The sequence below is a fragment of the Corythoichthys intestinalis genome, chromosome 1 (genome assembly GCF_030265065.1).
Source record: "Corythoichthys intestinalis isolate RoL2023-P3 chromosome 1, ASM3026506v1, whole genome shotgun sequence".
NCBI lineage: Eukaryota > Metazoa > Chordata > Actinopteri > Syngnathiformes > Syngnathidae > Corythoichthys > Corythoichthys intestinalis.
Window position 1 is genome coordinate 30,634,503 of NC_080395.1, and position 20,709 is coordinate 30,655,211.

The 20,709-nt window shown below is 39.8% G+C and overlaps 1 protein-coding gene across 4 annotated transcripts in view; it reads left to right on the plus strand.

The window, feature by feature from the left end:
• The first annotated feature begins 2,296 nt into the window (after positions 1-2,296).
• The window catches only part of igdcc4 (immunoglobulin superfamily, DCC subclass, member 4), a 136,493-nt gene continuing 118,080 nt past the window's right edge, over positions 2,297-20,709 (plus strand). For all 4 annotated transcript variants that reach the window (XM_057845967.1, XM_057845993.1, XM_057845984.1 and 1 more), the window contains exon 1: positions 2,297-2,698. In XM_057845967.1, coding sequence (XP_057701950.1) covers positions 2,632-2,698 — 67 coding nt within the window. In that variant the 5' untranslated portion in view covers positions 2,297-2,631. The remainder of the gene's footprint in view (positions 2,699-20,709) is intronic.

Sequence of the window (20,709 nt, forward strand, 5' to 3'; positions counted from 1 at the left end):
TGTCAGTCTCCGTCAAAGTCTGTCAATGCCCATGTGCTCGTCAGTCTTCTCAAGTTTTCTCCGTCCAAGTCCTTGTGTTCCTGAACGCAAGTTTTTGATATCAAACCTTTTGTTAGTGACCTGAGTTTTGTTTTTCTGTTTTTTGGATCCCCACAATATTGGTTGATACTTTGTTTTTTGTTAGCCTCAATTAAATCATTTTGCACTGCCGGTCTGCTTCCCTGCTTACTTTTCCCTGCATTTGGGTCCACACAACCTGCCTGCCCCGTATTCCTGACAGGCGGCACCATCTTGGGAAATGCCTGCTCCGAACTTCTGCTTTAGAAAGAACAACTTGATTTGCGGTTGAAGTAGGCAGTGTGTTGACCAAGTTAAAACTGCCAAATCAAGCCAAAGGAACTCAACAAAACTGGATTCAGCATGACCTAGATGAGATTGTATGATCTTATCACTTCATTGATCATTCGTGGACAAAATTATAACAACCTGTCAGCCTGTGTTGAAGTGAGGTCACTTGAGTAACCAAAATGAGGTGAAATTACATTTGCCGAATGCAGAAGGGCTGACATGGATTTCGTTGTTACAAGGAAATATGATACGTACATATAAACAAAAATAGTATGTTATTCATTTTTATTGCAGATATTGATTGAAATAAAACATTTGGACGACAAAAGTTGCTGCATTTAAAAAGCTCAGTGGGATCGAGCTGACGGTCCGCCGTGAGCCGAGCCACTGTCTCCAGCCCCAGCCTCTTGGCCGCCCCCGGGTAAAACGCACGTAAGTAAAGCGGAAGTACCTCGGAAACTCGTCTATAAAGTTGTGTACAACTTGTGTACAGTTGTGTAAAATATATATCTTTCACAAATCAACTCAACGTTAATTCTTACTTGAATTAAGTAAATTACTTTCATTATGTTCAGGCTGACATTACCCCTTTTCACTTGCTGAATATGTCAGTCAATATCTTCCCCTCAAACACACGTTTGATTGGCTGATGACATGACCCCCCCCCCCCCCCCCCCTACACACACACACACGCACCCTCACAGCCCAGACAGTTCTACGTGTCGACAACATGCTGCCTCGTCTGCCCCCTTCGAAGATGAGGGATATTAGATTTTTTTTCCCCCGCCAGCAGCAGAAGCAACCACTGTAACTAATGATAAAAGATGTCAATGTTGTGGAGGTGGGGAACACACCATTAATTATGCTACTTAAAAGTCCGACCTGCATCGGAGTAAGCATAACATTAAACTGTATGAATTTCCTAACCTGTAAAACTCGAGTAGGAAGCTGCTAAGAGAGAAGTGTCCTTCAATATGTTTTCTACTGCTAATGTTAATTAAACTGTGAGAAATGTGGTGAACCGAGGTTTACCCCTTCACCCCAATTTTCATTTTATTTTATTTATGTGGTCTTAAAGCAGCCCAAACGAGCTTCAATTTTTTGTTGAGTTTGGTTGTTTTTGTTGACAAAAGCAGTCGTGTTTCACCTGAAGGAAGGTTCCATTTTTTTTTTTTTTTTTTTGGTATTCCCTAACTAAAATGTTTTTTTTTTTCAGTTGTATTTATTTGCTCTACTTAGACAATGTTGAGTGGTCTTAAAACATTTTTTTTGCATTCGTGGATAGTTACGAGATTTTTGTGTATGTTAATATAATTTAAATTGTGTTCAAATATTGCAATTTAAATTTGCTGAACAAACTAACAAACAAAAAAAATCCATCTATTCTTGAAGTCTTCAAAATGTTTCTTTCGTAGTTTTTGAAAACAAAGGCTTGAATCGAATGATATATCACTTGAACTCATACATATGAAAGTTAGTATAAGTCAATACAGATTTATTTTGCATTGATAATTTAGGCTATCTATTAATTAGGTTGATATTTGTGAGAAATGTAGCCCTGACCACCGTTCACCTAATTTCTAGGGTCTTATTAATGTCCCAGTCCCAGCAAAAAGTGTACAGTACATGCAGGTTATGCTGTCATCGTCCCTACCAATGTTGAGACCAAACCTACGCCCTTGGTGTACATGTAGTAGCAGCAGCATAATAAACACAGTAGGTAAGTTTTGGTAAAGACAAAAAAAAAAAAAAAAAAAAAACGGACATTCGGCACCCCGAAATTTGTTTGAAACCAGCAGTTTGACCTAATAAAACTTTAATTTTTATTTCTTATTGCCTAGTGTTTACTGTTTATAATTATTATTGCAGTCAAGTCCCACTCTGGCAGCGTGCACGAGCATGTGGTGGTGCGTGTGCACGTGTGTGTGAATATGTGGAGGAGCAGGCAGAGTCCCACACACTCCCACCGCACCAGCACACACGCTACTCTTCAACGTTGGCTGGTAACATGGCGTTGACTCGCCGAGGGACACGACGGTTCTTCCACCCGCGCTGCACTTATTGTTGTTGTTGGGACTTCTAAGAACGCGTGAGAGTGGCTTTCGCATGGGGTGAGAGACTCTCTCCCCCAAATCGCGCAAACAATAGCGGATTGGCCGTCCGGGGGGGTGAAATAAAATGCATTGCATGTGGCTGTGACGGTATAGCCCGGCGTGTAGACACGGACGAAGACCCCACGCTACCCCACTGGTAAACCCCTCCTCCCCACCAAAAGGGCTGTACATGGCGGTGGAGAGCAACCCTTGGATCATCTTAGTGCTTTTGCTCATTTGCGCTCCATCCAAGCAAGGTAAATACATTATTTCCATTCATACGCATGCCTTAACTATGAAAAAAAAAAAAAAAAAAAAAAAGGGGGGGGGGGGGGTGAGGGGGCTCATGTGCACCTTGCACCGTACAGAATGATACTCTCAATTCTGTACAGTTATCCTAATAACTGTTGTGCATGCATGCATTGTGCGTCCCGTCCAGGAGTTGCAGCACATTGCCTGCAAAAAGAGCAGAGAATGGGCTTGCAAAGCAGGCTGTGTGCAAGTTTGGCATTGAGTTCAGTTGCCTCTCTCGCTATTGTCTTATATTGTGGAGTACTTTCTTTCTGTCTTTATTGGGAAATAACTTGTTAATAGGATTTAATACTACTGTACTTCTTTCTACAGACACTCAATAGTAGAAATCAGAAAGTAAAGACTTGGATATGTTTAGGCTGTCAATTACATAAAATGACTTTTATTCAGGGTTATGGTAGTGGTTCATACTAGTCACGTATTGTGATAATGTTCATTATTTTCTGTAATGTACTGATAAACATTAGACTTTCATTAAGTTTAGATTCATTATACACAACTGAAGTAGTTCAAGCCTTTTATTGTTTTAAGATTGATGATTTTGGCAATCCTTTAAAAAAAAATTAGCATATTATGAAAAGGTACTCTAAAGAAGCTACTAACCTAATCATCTGAATCAACAAATTAAATCAAAACCACTGCAAAAGGGTACTGCGGCTTTTAAAAACTCCCAGCCTGGTTCATTACTCAAAACTGCAGTCAAGGATAAGACTGCCGACCTGACTGCTGTCGAGAAGGCCATCATTGACACCCTCAAGCAAGAAGATAAGACACATTTTTTTCTGAGCGAATAGGCGGTTCCCAGAGTGCTGTATCAAGGCACCTCACTGGGAAGTCTGTAGGAAGGAAAAAGTGTGGCAGGAAATGCTGCACACTCAGAAGAGGGGACCGCACGCTGAGAAAGATTGTGGAGAAGGGCCGATTCCAGACCTTGGGGGACCTGCAGAAACATTGGACTGAGTCTGGAGTAGAAAAATCCAGAGCCGCCGTGCACAGATGTGTGCTGGAAAAGGCAGAAGCACCTGACCTGGGCTACAGAGAAGCAGCACTGGACCATTGCTCAGTGGTCCAAAGTACTTTTTTCAGATGAAAACAAATTTTGCATGTCATTTGAAAATCAAGGTGCCAGAGTTTGGAGGAAGACTGGGGAGAAGGAAATGCCAAAATGCCTGAAGTCCAGTGTCAAGTACCTACAGTCAGTGATGGTCAGGGGTGCCATGTCAGCTGCTGGTGTTGGTCTACTGTGTTTTATCAAGGGCAGGGTCAATGCAGCTAGCTATCAGGAGATTTTGGAGCACTTCATGCTTCCATCTGCTGAAAAGCCTTATGCAGATGAAGATTTCATTTTTCAGCACGACCTGGCACCTGCTCACAGTGCCAATACCACTGGTAAATGGTTTACTGACCATGGCATTACTGTGCTCAATTGGCCTTCCAACTCTCTTGACCTGAATACCATAGAGAATCTGTGGGATATTGTGAAAAGGAAGTTGAAAGACACCAGACCCAACACTGTGGATGCATCCTGAGCCTCCATAACACCTCAGCAGTGCCGCAGGCTGATTGCCTCCATGCCACGCCGCATTGAAGCAGTCATTTCTGCAAAAGGATTCCTGACACTCAAGTATTGAGTGGATAGCTGATGTAATTAATTGAAGGTTGACTTTTGTATTAAACTTTTTTGTATTGGTCGGATGAAATATGCTAATTTTTTGCGATAGGGATTTTTGGTTTTTCTTGACTTTTTACCAAAATCAATATTAAAACAAAAGCCTTGAACTACTTGTTGTATTTAATTAATCTAAAATATATGAAAGTCTAATGTTTATCAGTAGATTACAGAAAATAATGAACTTTATCACAATATGCTAATTATTTTAGAAGGACTAGTCTATTAGACTTTTACTGTTTTTTCTCCGGGTTTGACTCTTTAAAGGAGCGATATGCAAAAATTGCACTTAAAGTATTGTATAAATGGCTCTAACGTTTCAATAGACGAAACATTTTTATTGGAAATACTTCCAGCACGGCTCTCAATGGTTAAGCACAGATATTTTTTTTCTTTCATGGTTCATACTCAGCTCGTTGTTATTGATTTGATTCTATGTTTACAGCCAATGGCTTCTTTTCCACCAATCTCCGATTTAGGACTTCTTCCAGGTTGCTTTATGATTTTACTTTATGATGGTTGCGTTATGTTGGCTACGTAAACTAAGATTGCTACAACTTTCACAAACAGAATTAACGATAGTGTCTACAAGTAGAAAACCCCCCCAAAAAACTTCTTACAAATCTCAAAATCTTAAATAGGGCCAAAAATATGCATTGGAGATTCCTTTAATCAATGGAGACAACTGAAAACAAACAAAAAAATTAAGAACACACCACAAAGTTTCACCTCTCCTCAAAAGGTGATGTTGTCATGGTTCTGGGTGAGCGGGCAACCCAAGCACAGAGAAGGCAGGCAACGTGGTAGGGGTAACAATAGTGCATAGCCTAATACAAAAGCAGTCAGACGGGCATTTGGCGAGTGAGCAGGTCAGCTATCAAGGCAGGCGATCAATGCAGGATCTGTAAAGAAAGACAAGGTTAGCTGAATAGAAGCAATACAAATCTTGGGTATAAGTGAACGCTAGAGTCACAAACTCATGGAGTAGAGTTGTTGATCTGGTGATGAAGTGAGGCCAGAGACTGGGTTAAATAGGCTGTCAATGATGATTGACTGCACCTGGTGCCAGGCTCACCCATCTGTCCAATCCTGCAATCAAGACACACACATACACACAAGGAGAAGGAGCAGGGCTCAGGGAACTGGGGCCCTAACAGTAGTACTTTTGAGCGATGTTACTGTATATTAATTTCATGTATAGTAAGTAGGCATGTGCCGGAATGAGATTTTGACGGTACGAAAACCTTGAAGAAAAATACCACTATTTCACGGGATCATAGTATTGCAATTATAGCTCCAAAATGTTTCATTTTGAGATGTATGGGTTAAAAAAAACAACAACTTTTTTCGGGATTAAAATTTTTTTCTCAGAACATATTTGCAAATTGAAACATGAATATAATGTTAAAATTAATAAACAAACAAACAAAAAAAATCATTTTAAATGAAATTAAAATAAATAAAACTTATAGACCATCCACAGCCAAAGCTCAGGTTACTCAGATTAGAGCAAGAAAAAAAAATAATAACACTTCTAAATAAAACACTTCTAAATAAAATAAAATATCTACTGTACGACTTTTTTTTTTTTTTTTTTGAGTGGGCAAAAAGCTAAAGTGAAGTTTCGCCATTTTCAGCCATTGTGTCAACTCTAGTCTACATGTAATGCTTTTGTGTTAAAAAGACATTAAGAATTCATAAGTTATAAGTTAAAAATGTATAAGTTAGTTAAAATGGAAATATTGTGTAAAGGTTTCATCTAAAAAAAATTGGGAGAGAGACCTCTCCTTGTCCAGTGAACGTGCATTTGTGCTTAGAGCAAGATCATCTGTCGCAATTAGCGACCTTTTATGTTATCTTTCTACCTTTTCCTTCATTCAAGCTTGTTTCGCAGTGGCTGTGAGATTTATAACATCAACGAAGTTGCTCTCCCAGCTAAGACTAGGCTAACGTTTGTCTTTGTAAGTTTTTAGTAAGTTTGTATTTTAAATTTGAAAGGAAAATTTGTGTTTTGTTTTTGGCGAACATGGTGTTCATGGATATGACTTCCTCACATTCTGCTGTGTTTGTGCTAATGAAGCTACTCACACATGTAAAAATACTATTGTACAACGTTTTAAATGTATTCGATTTGTTTATTTCAGTTACCGTAATTTGAGATGTCCATAAATTCAAGAAAATTACGCCTTGTGTTTGGAGTGTTTCTGTTTTGGTTCGCTGACTGTATAGCAGAATAGCGTCACTGACAACTACAGTAACAACTGGAGAGGGAGGGGTGAGTGCTGCCGCTCCAAGACACTTCTGGCTACATTTTTGGGAAATGTATAATAGCGAATACCGTACTACGGTATGACGGAACATTTTATTGGTTTTGAAACCGTGACGTTTTCATACCACAGTAAACCTTGAAACCAGTAACCGGCACATGCCTAATAGTAAGTTGACATTTAGAATATGAACGAAGTTGTCATGCTCGTGCTCCATTGTGTAGCATGAGGGTCAATTAACTGGGAAAAACATAGCGTCTTTACATAGTGTACATAATGTGTGTTGGTTAGTAAATGAAATTTAAATGGATGGAGAAAACCGTCTTTGTGGATGCCGTCAATGCATTACCAAGTGAGATTTAATTTTCCAATGTGCTTATACAGTATGTTGTTAGGAAAAGTACAGTAGTTCCCCTCCCGTCATGGCGAAAGAAACTAACCTGTTCTTGTAACTCGGATCTATTTTTCCCAGAAATCTGTTCTACTACCTCGCTAAAAATGATTTATTGTGCACTAACTTAACCCCAGTGCAATTTGAAACCCTGACTAGACATGCTATATGTTTACATGATCATTCCTAATGTTAATGTGTAGTTTGTTAGCCTCTGTCTTTTCTGATTGAAATGCAAAATTGGTGTGATAACGCAGCTTGATTCTCCATTGCGAAGCGTTTATCCGGCACCAATCTTACATACTGCTCCTTTTGTATATATTTTAATGAATAAATACAATAATAAATTATTTAAATGTTAATAAAACAAAATTAATAACATTAACACGAATAAAAACATACACTTTCTGGTTATGGCACCCAATAACTCTTAAAAATAAATTTATTTATGTTTTTTTTTTATAGCTATTTATTTTTGATTTTTCATAGTACAGTATTTAACTCATCGCTTGCTAATTACATTGTTGAACGTCCAGTTCATTTTGACTGGGAAGGCTGTCAGCGATTATCAGCGATCAAGGGCTCATGTTCATTAAAAAAAAAAAAAAAAATTATATATGTATAAATATATATATATATATATATACAGGGGCGCACATAATTTTTTTGCCCAGGTTCTCAGAGGAGGACCTGGAGATGTGACTTGGTCCTCATTGAGCTTGAGAGCCGACCCGCCCGATGCGATAAATTTATGACAAGCTTCACTTAGAGCCAATTAAATTTAATTAATTATATTAACAATTAATGCTTGATTAAAATCAACTGGCACAACAAAATTGCCATTACTTTGAAGTGAAATGTAAAGAAATAAAAAGCACCTATTCAAAATAAAGGGCATTATGCGGCTCCCACATTAACTCCAAGCCTTTTTAAAAGTGGGATGTCCTCCTCATAAGACCTCATTGAACGTGCATGTTTAGCTTTGTAAAATGCGAGCAAAAACACGTTTGTCAGTGCATTTCGCTGTCCATTACCTTTATTCCACCACTTGTCCATAGGGCGAGTGGGGTCCTGTTTGACATCGATAGTTTGCGTAATTGCCACATGCGCTCTGTTTTTTCGTGCTTTTCAAAGTTTGGATGGCTGAAATTCTTTGACCCAACATAAAATGCGCTGCTCTTATCGGCGACATTGGGATTCTCACGGCACATTTTGTACCGCATTTCCGTGCAAGCATCATTTGCTTCTAGCCATGGTACATCCTGTAGCCACTTTTCAGCAAAAGTCCTTTTTTTTCGGTAGCTCCGGTGACGTCTCTGTCGTCTGTCTGTCTTTTGACGGGGGTGGGGAAACACGGAAGTAATTACTCAGTGTGGCCTGCCTCTTCGACATTTTGAGAAGTTATTTTCTCGTGTCCGCCGCAAATACAGTGGTCAGCCATCGGTACGCAAAAGCGTATCTAAGCCGTTGAGGGCCAGCGCGTTCGTCTACGTCCAGTACGCATGCGTGCATGCGGACCACTTATGTGCACCCCTGTATATATATATATATATATATATGTATATATATATATATATATATATATATATATGTATATATTAGTGTTACACCTATACCATTTTTTGGCCCCGATACCGATACCTGGCTGTGCAGTATCGGCCGATACCGATACCATACCGATACCACCCCGTTTATATATATATATATATAACCCCCCCACCCCCCAAAAGAGCTACATAATTGGATGTGAAATCATTGCTATCAAGTCTTTGTCAGGCTGTTGCTTACCTTTGCAAAATAGGAAAAAGACTAGTACAAAGTATAATACTAGCCCAACAGTAAGAAAGTAAAAATAAGTTCATAATAATAAACTCTGAATGAACTGAGTAAACTTTTTTTAAACCTCTCAAAGGCCAAACAGCGCAACTTTCATGAAATTATTGTCACATTCTGCTGCTGGTTAGATTGTGTTTTGTTGCTGGGCTGTTAGTGGGGGCGTTCCTGACGTCGCACCTGAATCCAATGCGGGCTCATCAACGCAGCATTTAAGCACGGGTGAGCTCAGAGAAGGCTGCCGAGATATTTGCTTTGCTGATCGCCATTTGACATCTCGCACTATAGTCTCGCTACATTTGCTTGTTACGCCCCTGCATTGGGGTTTTTTTCTGTTAGTGTGCTGCACTCGTTTGTAACCTCTACCCTGTGCAGGTATTTGAGTGTTTTTATTTTGGCTTTTTGGCTCGCTGCCTATCGTCTTAGTTTACCTTCGAGATTGTAGTATTGAGCTCCGTCGACCTGCTGTCCTTTTGTTTTTTCTACTATCCCACAATCGCGTGTAATTTTTTGTTTGCAATTAAACTGTTGTACGTATCCCCCGCTTGTTGGCCGCTTCGAGGTCCAACCTTGTTTCCGCATTTGCGGTCGCTAACAATTATAAGTAATAATAATTGACCACAGCATCCCGTCTCTCTATTAGCCTCCTTTTTTCGGGAGGGGGGGGGGAGTCCCTTATTTCTATTTTGAAAAGGTGGCAACCCTCCTTTGGAAACAGGTTCCAAATTACTGCGGCATTTCTTTCAGTAAAAGACAATAAAAGTAAAGTAGACGTAGTAAACTGACCAGAGATTGTTGCTCCGGTCCTGCGCCCTTCCTCTGGAGAGCAGTCCTGCTCTTGCAGGCTCAAACTCGTTGTGTTCGTTAACGTTTCGTCTTCAAATGTTTTATCAGGTTCGAGGTATTGAAACTGGCTGATTTAACTCCACATCTTGAAACTTTCAGGCCGCAAATCTTGCATGCAGCCATTGATTTTAATTGACGGGATTTCTATTTTGAAATATTCCCCGACCGCCGCCATGTTGGCGGCGCCGACATAGCGGCCTTGTCATTGGTCAGGAGTGGCTATTGGCCCGTTCTCATTGGTCTGGAGCAGGCCAATAGCGATAGCTGCTTGATGTTCACGTGTCATCACAAAACACAGAGACAAAGTGTAGTGAGCGCCAGGAGAAAAAAAGAAGGCTGCGGTCAAATGTTATAATAATGGACCGGTAAATGGTATCGGCGCAGTCTTTGTTGGGACTTGCCGATACCGATACCACCATTTTGGGCCGGATCGGCGCCCCCTGCCGATACTAGTATCGATATCGGTGCATCTTTAGTATATATATATATGTATATATATGTATATATACGTATGTATATATACCTTAACAATTATGTCATCTTTGATTATGAAGGGCAAAGAGAAGACTGAAGCTTCCTTGCCTCTCGATTGCATATTGAAGTTTACAACCTGACTAATGTTCTGTGTTAAATATAAAACTCCATGCCAAAGAAAATACAGCATGTTCGTGCTGTCGCCGATGTCCAAGTAATCACACAGAATTCAATGTATTCTAATCAATAGTTTGCTCATTAGCCTTCAGATGGGGTACTCAATGTGTTAATGATCCGTTTATTGCGGTCAGTCAGGCTAGATGCGATAATATAGTAATATTCAAAACACAATGTCCTTTCCAACAGGCAACAACACGAATTGGAATTGAAAATGTAATTTCCAATTTGACATACTGGATGACACACCTCTATTTTGACTCATAATAACTCAAAAGCTAAATTAATTAAAGTTTTATTAGCAATATCTGGGTGATTCTTATGAAATTATGCATTATGGTAATGACGTACATTTACCAAAAGTAGCTTAAAATAGCAGAATGCTATGATGACTCAGTATTTTTTTTTTTCATCAACAGTTTGAGCAACCTAATATTTTATTTACAGTAAAATATCTAATTGATTAATGTCTAAAAATGTGTAATATTAGACATGATGGTAATGATCACCTATGGTGGGCAAGTAGGCATATGTAAAGATAAACAGCTAACAAACTATTAAATATCAAAAAAGGCAAAACAATCAACTCTTGTAGCCATTTTTTGTCTTGCCTTCTTTGTGGTAAATTATGGGTAAGAATCACCTTATTTAAATTAAAAAAAAAACACTGATAATGCCAGGACTATGAACATAATGTAGGTTCCAACAGCTGGAAAGGTGTGAATGAAAGTTAACAATGGGGTACCGCACGCTACACATCACTTCCGCTCATTAATATTTATAACATTAGCTTCTGTGGCGTAATGTCTAAAGTCGTTTCTATAAGTTCCATAGTAGCCGTGAATAATTGGCATGTCATTTTTTGAAAGATTACCAGAGAAAGAAGGCAGAAATATAATGGTTTGCATGCGAGGGCGTGTATATATTGTCCTACTTCTGCTTTACGATGTGACGTCACAGTCTAAAAGTAGCCTGCGTGCGGTACGCTATTGCATTTGCCACAGTGAACTTAGTGGCCTAGCACTAGAACTAACAAGGAGGGATCAGTTGTTCTAAATCACTTTCGTAACCAGAGAGGGATCATTTGATCCTAATCAGCATACAGTATCTTTTGTGAGGACTATGATCCTCATTAGTCATTCCTGTTCACACTGGCAAAACCACAGGGTTGGATTGCTACAATTAGCATCGTGAGTGTTTGCAGGGCAGGGGTGCCTTGGGTAAACTGGTGTTATTCTAGCTGGCCGGTTGTCACCTTCAAGTCTAGAAGGCAGGTTGTGGTGAAAAAGCCACCATAAAATAGACCAAACTACTGACAGGATGTGACTTTTCTTTTTAAGTGTTTACTTGTCCCTTCAACTCTTCCAGTTTTGTCCTCTGTGTAGAACAAATGGAACATACGAGTCAGATTTTCTTTTTTCTTTTCTTTTTTTTAAATTTAATTTTTTTTTTTTTTTTTTAAACTTCATGCATGGAACCGTACTGTGGTCAGACTTACAATGTCTTACATATTATGTATGTGTGTGTAAACTGTATGGAGAAAGAAAAGTGCCATTGGATGGTTGTCTGAGGCAATGAACACCTTTGAAGGTCATTTTCTCTCCCCCTTCCGAATGGGCTTGTCCAGTTGGACAAAACAGGTGTTGCTTGTCGGACAGTGGACCGCCCAGGACAACCTTTTTACACCTTCCAAAAGCTCCAGTTTGCCTACACTGCTGGCCAAAAGTATTGGCACCCCTGCAATTCTGTCAGGTAATGCTCAATTTCTCCCAGAACATGATTGCAATCACAAATGCTTTGGTAGTAATATCTTCATTTATTTTGCTTGCAATGAAAAAACACATTAGAGAATAAAGAAGAAATCAAATCATTATCATTTTACACAAAACTCAAAAAATGGGCCAGACACAGTATTGGCACGCTCAGCCTAATACTTGATAGCACAACCTTTAGACAAAATAACTGAACAACCACTCCCAGTATTCATAAATGGGTTTCTTGCAATGCTCTGCTGGAATTTTTGATTTTTGGAGCCAACTGCTCCAGGTCTCCCCTGGCATCCCTGCAATTCCGTCAGATAATGCTCAATAATGCTCGGATGGTGGATAAAGAACCTCGACTAACATCCTGCAGTCCGAGGGGACAACCGTGTCAACCCTTACTATCTGTCGGCATCTAAATGAAAAGGGCTCTATGGTAGGATACCCAGGAAGACCCCACTTCTGGCCCAGAGACATAAAAAAGCCGGGCTGGAGTTTGCCAAAACTTACGTGAGAAAGCCAAAAATGTTTTGGAAGAATGTTCTCTGGTCAGATGAGACAATAGTAGAGCTTTTCGGGAAAAGGCATCAACATAGAGTTTACAGGGAAAAAACGAGGCCTTCAAAGAAAAGAACATGGTCCCCACAGTCAAACATGACGGAGGTTCCCTGATGTGTTGGGGTTGCTTTTCTGCCTCTGGCACTGGACTGCTTGACCGTGCGCATGGCATTATGAAGTTTGAAGACTACCAACAAATTTTGCAGCATAATGTAGGGCCAAGTGTGAGAAAGCTGGGGTCCCCTCAGAGGGCATGGGTCTTCCAGCAGGACAATGACCCAAAACACACTTCAAAAAGCACTAGAGAATGGGTTGAGAGAAAGCACTGGAGACTTCTAAAGTGGTCACCAATGAGTCCATACCTGAATTCCATAGAACACCTGTGGAGGGATCTGAAAATGGCAGTTTGGCGAAGGCACCCTCAAATCTCAGAAACCTGGAGCAGTTTGCCAAAGAAGAATGGTCTAAAATTCCAGCAGAGCATTGTAAGAAACTCACTGATGGATACTGGAAGCGGTTGTTCGCAGTTATTTTGTCTAAAGGTTGTGCTACCAAGTATTAGGCTGAGGGTGCCAATACTTTTGTCAGGCCCCTTTTTGGAGTTTTGTGTAAAATCATAATGATTTGTTTTGTCATTGTTTTATGTTTTCCATTGCAAGCAAAATAAATGAAGATATTACTACCAAAAAATGTGTAATTGCAATCAGTTTCTGGGAGAAATTGAGCATTATCTGACAGAATTGCAGGGGTGCCAATACTTTTGGCGAGCACTGTAGGTGTTTTAGGTGTTGCTGAAGCAATGTTTCCTTCTGTGTCTTGTTTATGCCCACATGAGAGTGAGCCAATTCTTTTGCAAGACCCACCAAGGAGTGGTGTTGGTATGTTTTGACGAAGCCAAGGAAGCCCTGGATTTGCAAATATACAAGATGCTAATTGCAGCTATCCAGAGTGAAATCCCCATTTCACACCTTGGCAGGGACTACAGATGAGTGTGTGTGTGTGTGTGTGGGGGGGGGGGTTGCTTGATTGCTTGTTTGAGTGGTCTATTTTTTGACAAAGCACTGTAGTCAGTTTGGTATCGGGATCATTTTGACGCCTTTCTGGTATTTCTATATAGCACAAAAAACCCGGTAGTTCCAGTGCTAGAAAAAGGCTGTCTGTGTATCGTTGTCATTGAGACATAGGGGCCGTTTACATGGTGACTCTCCGAGAATACGAAAAATTTGGATTTGCATTTGCGTCTCCATTCGAACAATGTCGCAGTTCCGCATGAAAACGATGTAGTATTCATGCCAGGCCCTAGGGGGCAGTGCAGATTTACAGGGTGACAGAGAATGATGCACTTTGACCCCACCAAGCTCCCTCAGCCCGGAAAAAAATATGCCTGCCCACTCGAAGCAATGGCATTTTTCTTTTGTTCAAAAAGGCACAGAAATGGAAACATTCAACATATTTAATTTAAAAATATTATTAAAACAGTAAATTAAAGCCGACATTCCGTCATATTTGCTGTTTTTAATGTTTAGTAGCACCGCTGCGCACACCCAATGTGACGTGTACGAGTGCTGACTGTATCGGCGCGGTCTCGCGCCGCGGCAGCCTTTGATGTGCATGCCCGCAATCGGATTCTTCCACTTTGGAGGCAGGATTCAGAATTTTTCGTCTTTGCCTTCCGTCTTCGCTGACACCATATGCACGCGAGGCGAGTCCGCTACTCAGTCATTGCGTCTTTTTGTTGCAGTCGCCATGTAAACTGCCCCATATATACGCGTGCTGACCCAACCAAAACACATTGTAAAGGAGAAGATTTTTCAAACCAGGTGCATGGCAGACACTCAACTGGTGTACCACCAACCTCACAATATATGGATTGGTCGATTGTGAACTTTTTATATGCTAAGTACAAGTGTTGATTACGGCCATATTACAAAATGAAACTACAAATCTCGACAAGGCAAGGCATTATTTATTGAGTGCATTCCAAAAAGGCTACTATTGTGTAGCTATAGGAACCAAAAGTAACTTTTCTGTTCTGTTTATTTGGAGCTGAAGTGTTGAATAAGTTAACTGCCCAGCAAGTTTACTGTAATATGATGGATGTGAAGCAGTTTTTTCTCTGCTTTCATAAGATGCACTCACTGAAGGAGCGTCGGAAAAGATGGCATTGTGCATCTTTTGATGCGAGGATACATGCTACATCTTTGGTAAGATCCCTCTGACGGCTGACATTAAGAGACGCAGCAGCAGCAGCGGCGGCATTTGTGAGGAATGATTCCATGAGCGACGAGTGGGTGAACGAGTGGCCATCCATGACAAGTACTGTTCGGGGAACATCAGTGCACAGTCCTGCAGGGTCAGACAAATATAAGCGATTGAAAGTTGCACAACAGTTTATCATATGATGAAGTATTTGTATTCTACTGTTCATACAGCGGTGAAATGTACCAACATGGGTTTATTGTTAGTTCAAGATGCCTTTGCCTGTCTCGGTTTTGATGCTTTTCCCTAGGAAAGTCATACACAAAAAAGGTAATGGGGCAGTCTAGTCAGAAAGATACAGTGAGTTGGACTACACAGATTTTTGGGGGGGGAGAGATCAATTATATAATACAGCAGTGATGATCAACTCATAATTAATTTGCCTATCTTTCACAAAAAATGTTTAAACTTAATTTTTATATACAGTACTTTAAATAGATAGTTTTAAAGAGTATGTACTGAAAATTTAAGAAACTAAGGAGTGGTTTAACTTGTACAGTACTTGCAAAAACTTCTTATGGCCATTAGTTAAAGAGCATACGACAGGAGAAAAAAAGTCTTAAATAGCATTATTATGTGAATTAGAATCATATTTTGAGACGATTCGACTATATACAACAATTTAGCAAAGCGCAGATGACGAGAAATTAGTCTTTTAATCTGCCGGTTAGCCACGCCTACCATTATAGGGCTCTAGCGTCCCCAACAGGTGGATGATGTCAACGGGTGACTGGGCTCATCGGTTTTACTATTCAGCCCATTGAAGGGGAATTATTCAGAACGAGGAAAACGCGATGAAGAGAGCCGCAAAATGTAATTGTTTCAGTCTCTCTACTCCAATATTTTTACAGGATATTCTTTTTATCCAAGTATTTTTCCCCAATAGCTAAATAAATGGCTTGAGAAGGACCAGTCAGCCCGTCGAGGGGGAACTATTCACAACGAGGAAAACGCGATGAAGAGAACTGCAAAATGTCAGTTTCTGTCTCTTTATATCAATATTTTTACAGGATATTCTTTTTATCCAAGTACATTCCCCAATTGCTAGATAAATGGCATTGTCATGACAAATAAGTCTTGTGCTAAATGGAATATGAAATAATAAAAATGCACTTATTCAGGACGACATGGCAAAACTACTCCATAATGGTCAAAACTGTTGACTTCACCTTTACTGTCGCACCTCCCGAACAATATTTTATGACACCTAAATCAGACATATGTCATTTCCCTTCCCCGGCTTTGGAGAATGTAAACAAACCAAGAGGCGTGACAGCTAGCCGACATGCTAACCCGAACCGAGTGATGTTTCAAAGTCTTCGAAGCGGAAAATCGCACATAACTAGCCCGGATTATTTGACATGACGACTGGGTTGTCGATTGTCTTCGGGGATCGGCAAACCGCCCAGCGGAGAGCAGTTTACAGTTCGTTCCCCGGAGGAGGGCGACTGCAGTTGTTGTGCAGCAAACGTGCAGCTAATGTGCACGAGGAGAGCTTTTTGCATGCCTATCAATGATCAAACGTAAGTAGTCCTTTAATTAAAGAAAGTTTGTAGTGTTTACTTTGTAATTGCTGTATTAATATTTGACATAATACAAAACAAGATGTTTACTCACTTCCTCGTAAGTCCAATGGTCCCACAGTAGTAGGGCTTGGCCAATATCCACGGTGAATGGGAACCTTTTGAAACTCCAAAAAGGCGCACACGCCTCTCCCTCATAAAGCAAGATTTTTCTGCAGCCGTTTGGCTGGCGTGATGCGAAAAATAAACGCATTAATCCGCAAAATCCGCTGAATCCTTAGTCCTCATACACAACAGTACGGCTGTTTAGTGAAGAGGACGCCTTCACCTGTAGACGTCACAGCGCCCTCCTCCTCAATGCAAGACGGAAGCCGGAAGTCACTCATTTTCATGGCGCGGGATTAAAAAAACTAAATAAGTATAGCGATCGCTTCCACACACATCCAAGCGGTCCATATCATTCAGAAGCATAAAATACCACGTGTATTATAAAATAAACATGCTTTTTCGTGTCACATGCACTTTAAACACTGTAATTGGCCGGCAACCGGGTCGGTCTCCTGCCAGCACTCCCGTGATCTCCATTAGAAAACTGGTAAGTAAAATGAATTAGGGCTGCAGCTATCGATTGTTTAGGTAATCGATGAATCTATCGATTAATTAGTTTAAAAATCGAACATTTAATGCCTTGCAAAATAAATTTCAGGGGATGTAAAACAAAGAAACAAGGGTTTAAGCCTGCAATCACATTTATTTTGGCTTGCTAAGATTGCAGTTTAAAAAACAGCATGAAATATGAATACAAATTAAAATTCCTGATTGTTTCTTCAAACGATGCAGAACTGTACTTTCATTTCACAAGAGCAATAAATAGATTTAAAACTTAAAGTACTAAAGAATTAAAGTAGTTTAGCCTTAAAGAGTTTAAAAAAATAAATAAATGAATGATGATGCAAGCACAAAACAAAAGAACAACTGGCTAATTTGTATAGCAAAAGTATTCTAGCTTAACCGGTATAAAATGCTAACATTGTTTTCTTACAATGCTCTTAACAAATCGTTAAGACACATATTCCCACAAAAAACTGCTAAATATAATTCTAAACTAAATAACGAATGCATAAACAAACATATTAACTCTAACAAAAACATACCTAATGTTGGTCTTACCAGGGAGCAGCTGGATTCAGCTATGTTGGATAAGTTATGTTGTATTCACTGTTCCACTAGAGGGCAATATATCCACCCAAATCAATAAAACTAAAAGCAAACACTTCCAAAATAAACCATCTCAACGCCACTCTAATTAAATGAATCAACAAAGTAGAAAAATTTGATACAAAGCTTTTTTCTAATCAAATTACAAATTAGTTAACTGAGCACTGAAATGAATGAATGAATATTCAAAACAGCAATCAACATTATATTAACATAGGAAGTCAGCAATAACAAATATAAAAAATATATGGAGTGTGGAACAGAAGTATTTGCAATCCTTGTGATTTTGCAAGTTCACCCACTTATAAAAATAGGTAGCGGTTTGAAATTTCAATCTTAGATGCAATTCCACGTACGTATGGAGACATCATCTAAAAAAAAATCTGAACTCACATTGTATGATTTTTCAATAATTTATTTGATGTTTACTCCAAACAAAGGCTTCTGCACTAAATATTAGCACTCATTTTCACAGAAGTACAAATACTTATGAACCCCAGTAAATTAAAAATAAATTATTGAAAAATCACCTATTTTCTAAGTGGGTGAACTTGCAAAATCACAAGGGGTGCAAATACTTATGCTTCTCACTGTACAGTGGGGAGAACAAGTATTTGATACACTGCCGATTTTGCTGGTTTTCCCACTTGCAAGCCATGTAGAGGTCTGTAATTTGTATCATAAGTTCTCTTCAACTGTGAGGGACGGAATCTAATACAAAAATCCAGAAAATCACATTGTATAATTTTTAAATAATAAATTTGTATTTAACTGCATGAAATAAGTATTTGATACATTACCAGCTAGTAAATATTTTGGCTCTTAGTTCTTTTTTAAGAACCCATCCTGTTCTCCACTCATTACTGGAAGTAACTGCACCTGTTTGAACTTGTTACCTGTATAAAAGACACCTGTTCATATGCTCAAAGAAACAAACTCAAACCTCCCTACAATGGCCAAGACCAAAGAGCTGTGTAAGGACATCAGGGATAAAATAATAGACCTGCACAAGGCTGGGATGGGCTACAGGAAAATAAGCAAGCAGCTTGGTGAGAAGGTAACAACTGTTGGAGCGATTATTAGAAAATGAAAGAAGTTCAAGTTGACGGTCAATCTGCCTCGTTCTGGGGCTCCATACAAGATCTCACCTCGTGGGGCATCACTGATCATGAGGAAGGTGAGGGATCAGCCCAGAACTACACGGCAGGACCTGGTCAATGACCTGAAGAGAGCTGGAACCACAGTCTCGAAGAAAACCATCAGAAACACATTACGCCGTCATGGATTAAAATCCTACAGCGTACGCAAGGTCCCGCTGTTGAATCCAGTGCATGTCCAGACACGTCTGAAGTTTGCCACTGACCATCTGGATGATCCAGAGGAGCAATAGGAGAAGGTCATGTGGTCGGATGAGACCAAAATTGAACTTTTTGGTCTAAACTCGGCTCGTCGTGTTTGGAGGAAAAAGAAGGATGAGTACAACCCAAAGAACACCATCCCAACCGTGAAACATGGAGAAGGAAACATCATTTTTTGGGGCTGCTTCTCTGCCAAGGGTACAGGACGACTGCAGCGTATTGAGGGGAGGAAGGATGGGGCTATGTATCCCCAGATCTTGGCTGACAACCTCCTTCCTTCAGTGAGAGCCCTGAAGATGGGTCGTGGCTGGGTATTCCAGCATGACAACGACCCAAAGCACACAGACAAGGCAACTAAAGAGTGGCTCCATAAGAAGCATCTTAAGGTCCTGGAGTGGCCTAGCCAGTCACCAGATCTGAACCCGATAGAAAATCTATGGAGGGAGCTGAAAGTCTGTGTTGCCCGGCAGCAGCCCCGAAACCTGAGGGCTCTGGAGAAGATCTGCATGGAGAAGTGGGCCAAAATCCCTGCTGCAGTGTGTGCAAACCTTGTCAAGGACTACAGTAAACGTTTGGTATCTGTAATAGCAAACAAAGGTTTCTGTACCAAATATTAAGTTCGATTTGTGTGATGTATCAAATACTTATTTCATGCAATTAAATGCAAATTTATTATTTAAAAATCATACAACGTGATTTTCTGTTTTTTTGTATTAGATTCCGTCCCTCACAGTTGAAGAGAATTTATTATACAAATTGCAGACCTCTACATGTTTTGCAAGTGGGAAAACCAGCAAAATCGGCAGTGTATCAAATACTTGTTCTCCCCACTGTATATAATCAAACAGTACTGCACGCGTTTTATTTATTTATTCACTTACTGTAGACACTTACTGTAGATGTACAAATAAAAAACACAATTTTGTCATGTTAGAAACCAGCAAAACCAGACACAATTCCGCCATATTTTAATCAACTAAATGTGTAACGGCTGATTATCGAAATCAACCTTTAAATTTTTCACGGTCAACAATCGCGGTCGATCATGATTAGGCAGCAGTAGCTGATCACTCTTCATCAATATTCGTAATCTCACCTATTCACTTGATTTTCATGTTTCAAAAACTAGTTTTTTAGCAGTTTTGTAGCATCTACAGTCATAACTAAACCTTTAGATTTGTGTTCATTCCTCACAAGTTTTCACCTTTCAAGGCAAAGCTCTGTCTTGATCCCCTTCAAATTTCTTGGGAACACTGTAAGGGAAAATGCTCACTAAAAAAATAGTATGTATGTAGTATGTATGAAGAAGCTTGACACAAGCTGTCATTCTTAGAGAGCTAACCAGTCTTGCAGTCAGTCTGTCTCTTTCTACCGTTCAAGGACTTTGATCAAGACCCTGTCGCGTTTGAGAACATTTGTTGGACCAGCATGACAGGTTGCTTTCATTACTGCCATGCCTGATGGAAGTGCTACAATGAATCATGAATATGATGTGAACTAGTTTACCTAACTGGAAAGCATTTTTTTCCCATTTTCATCAGCTAGACTTTCAATAATGTAACCTTCGGGGTTATGTTGTATAATCAGATAATGGATTTCATTACTATGCAGGATTCAGGTTCG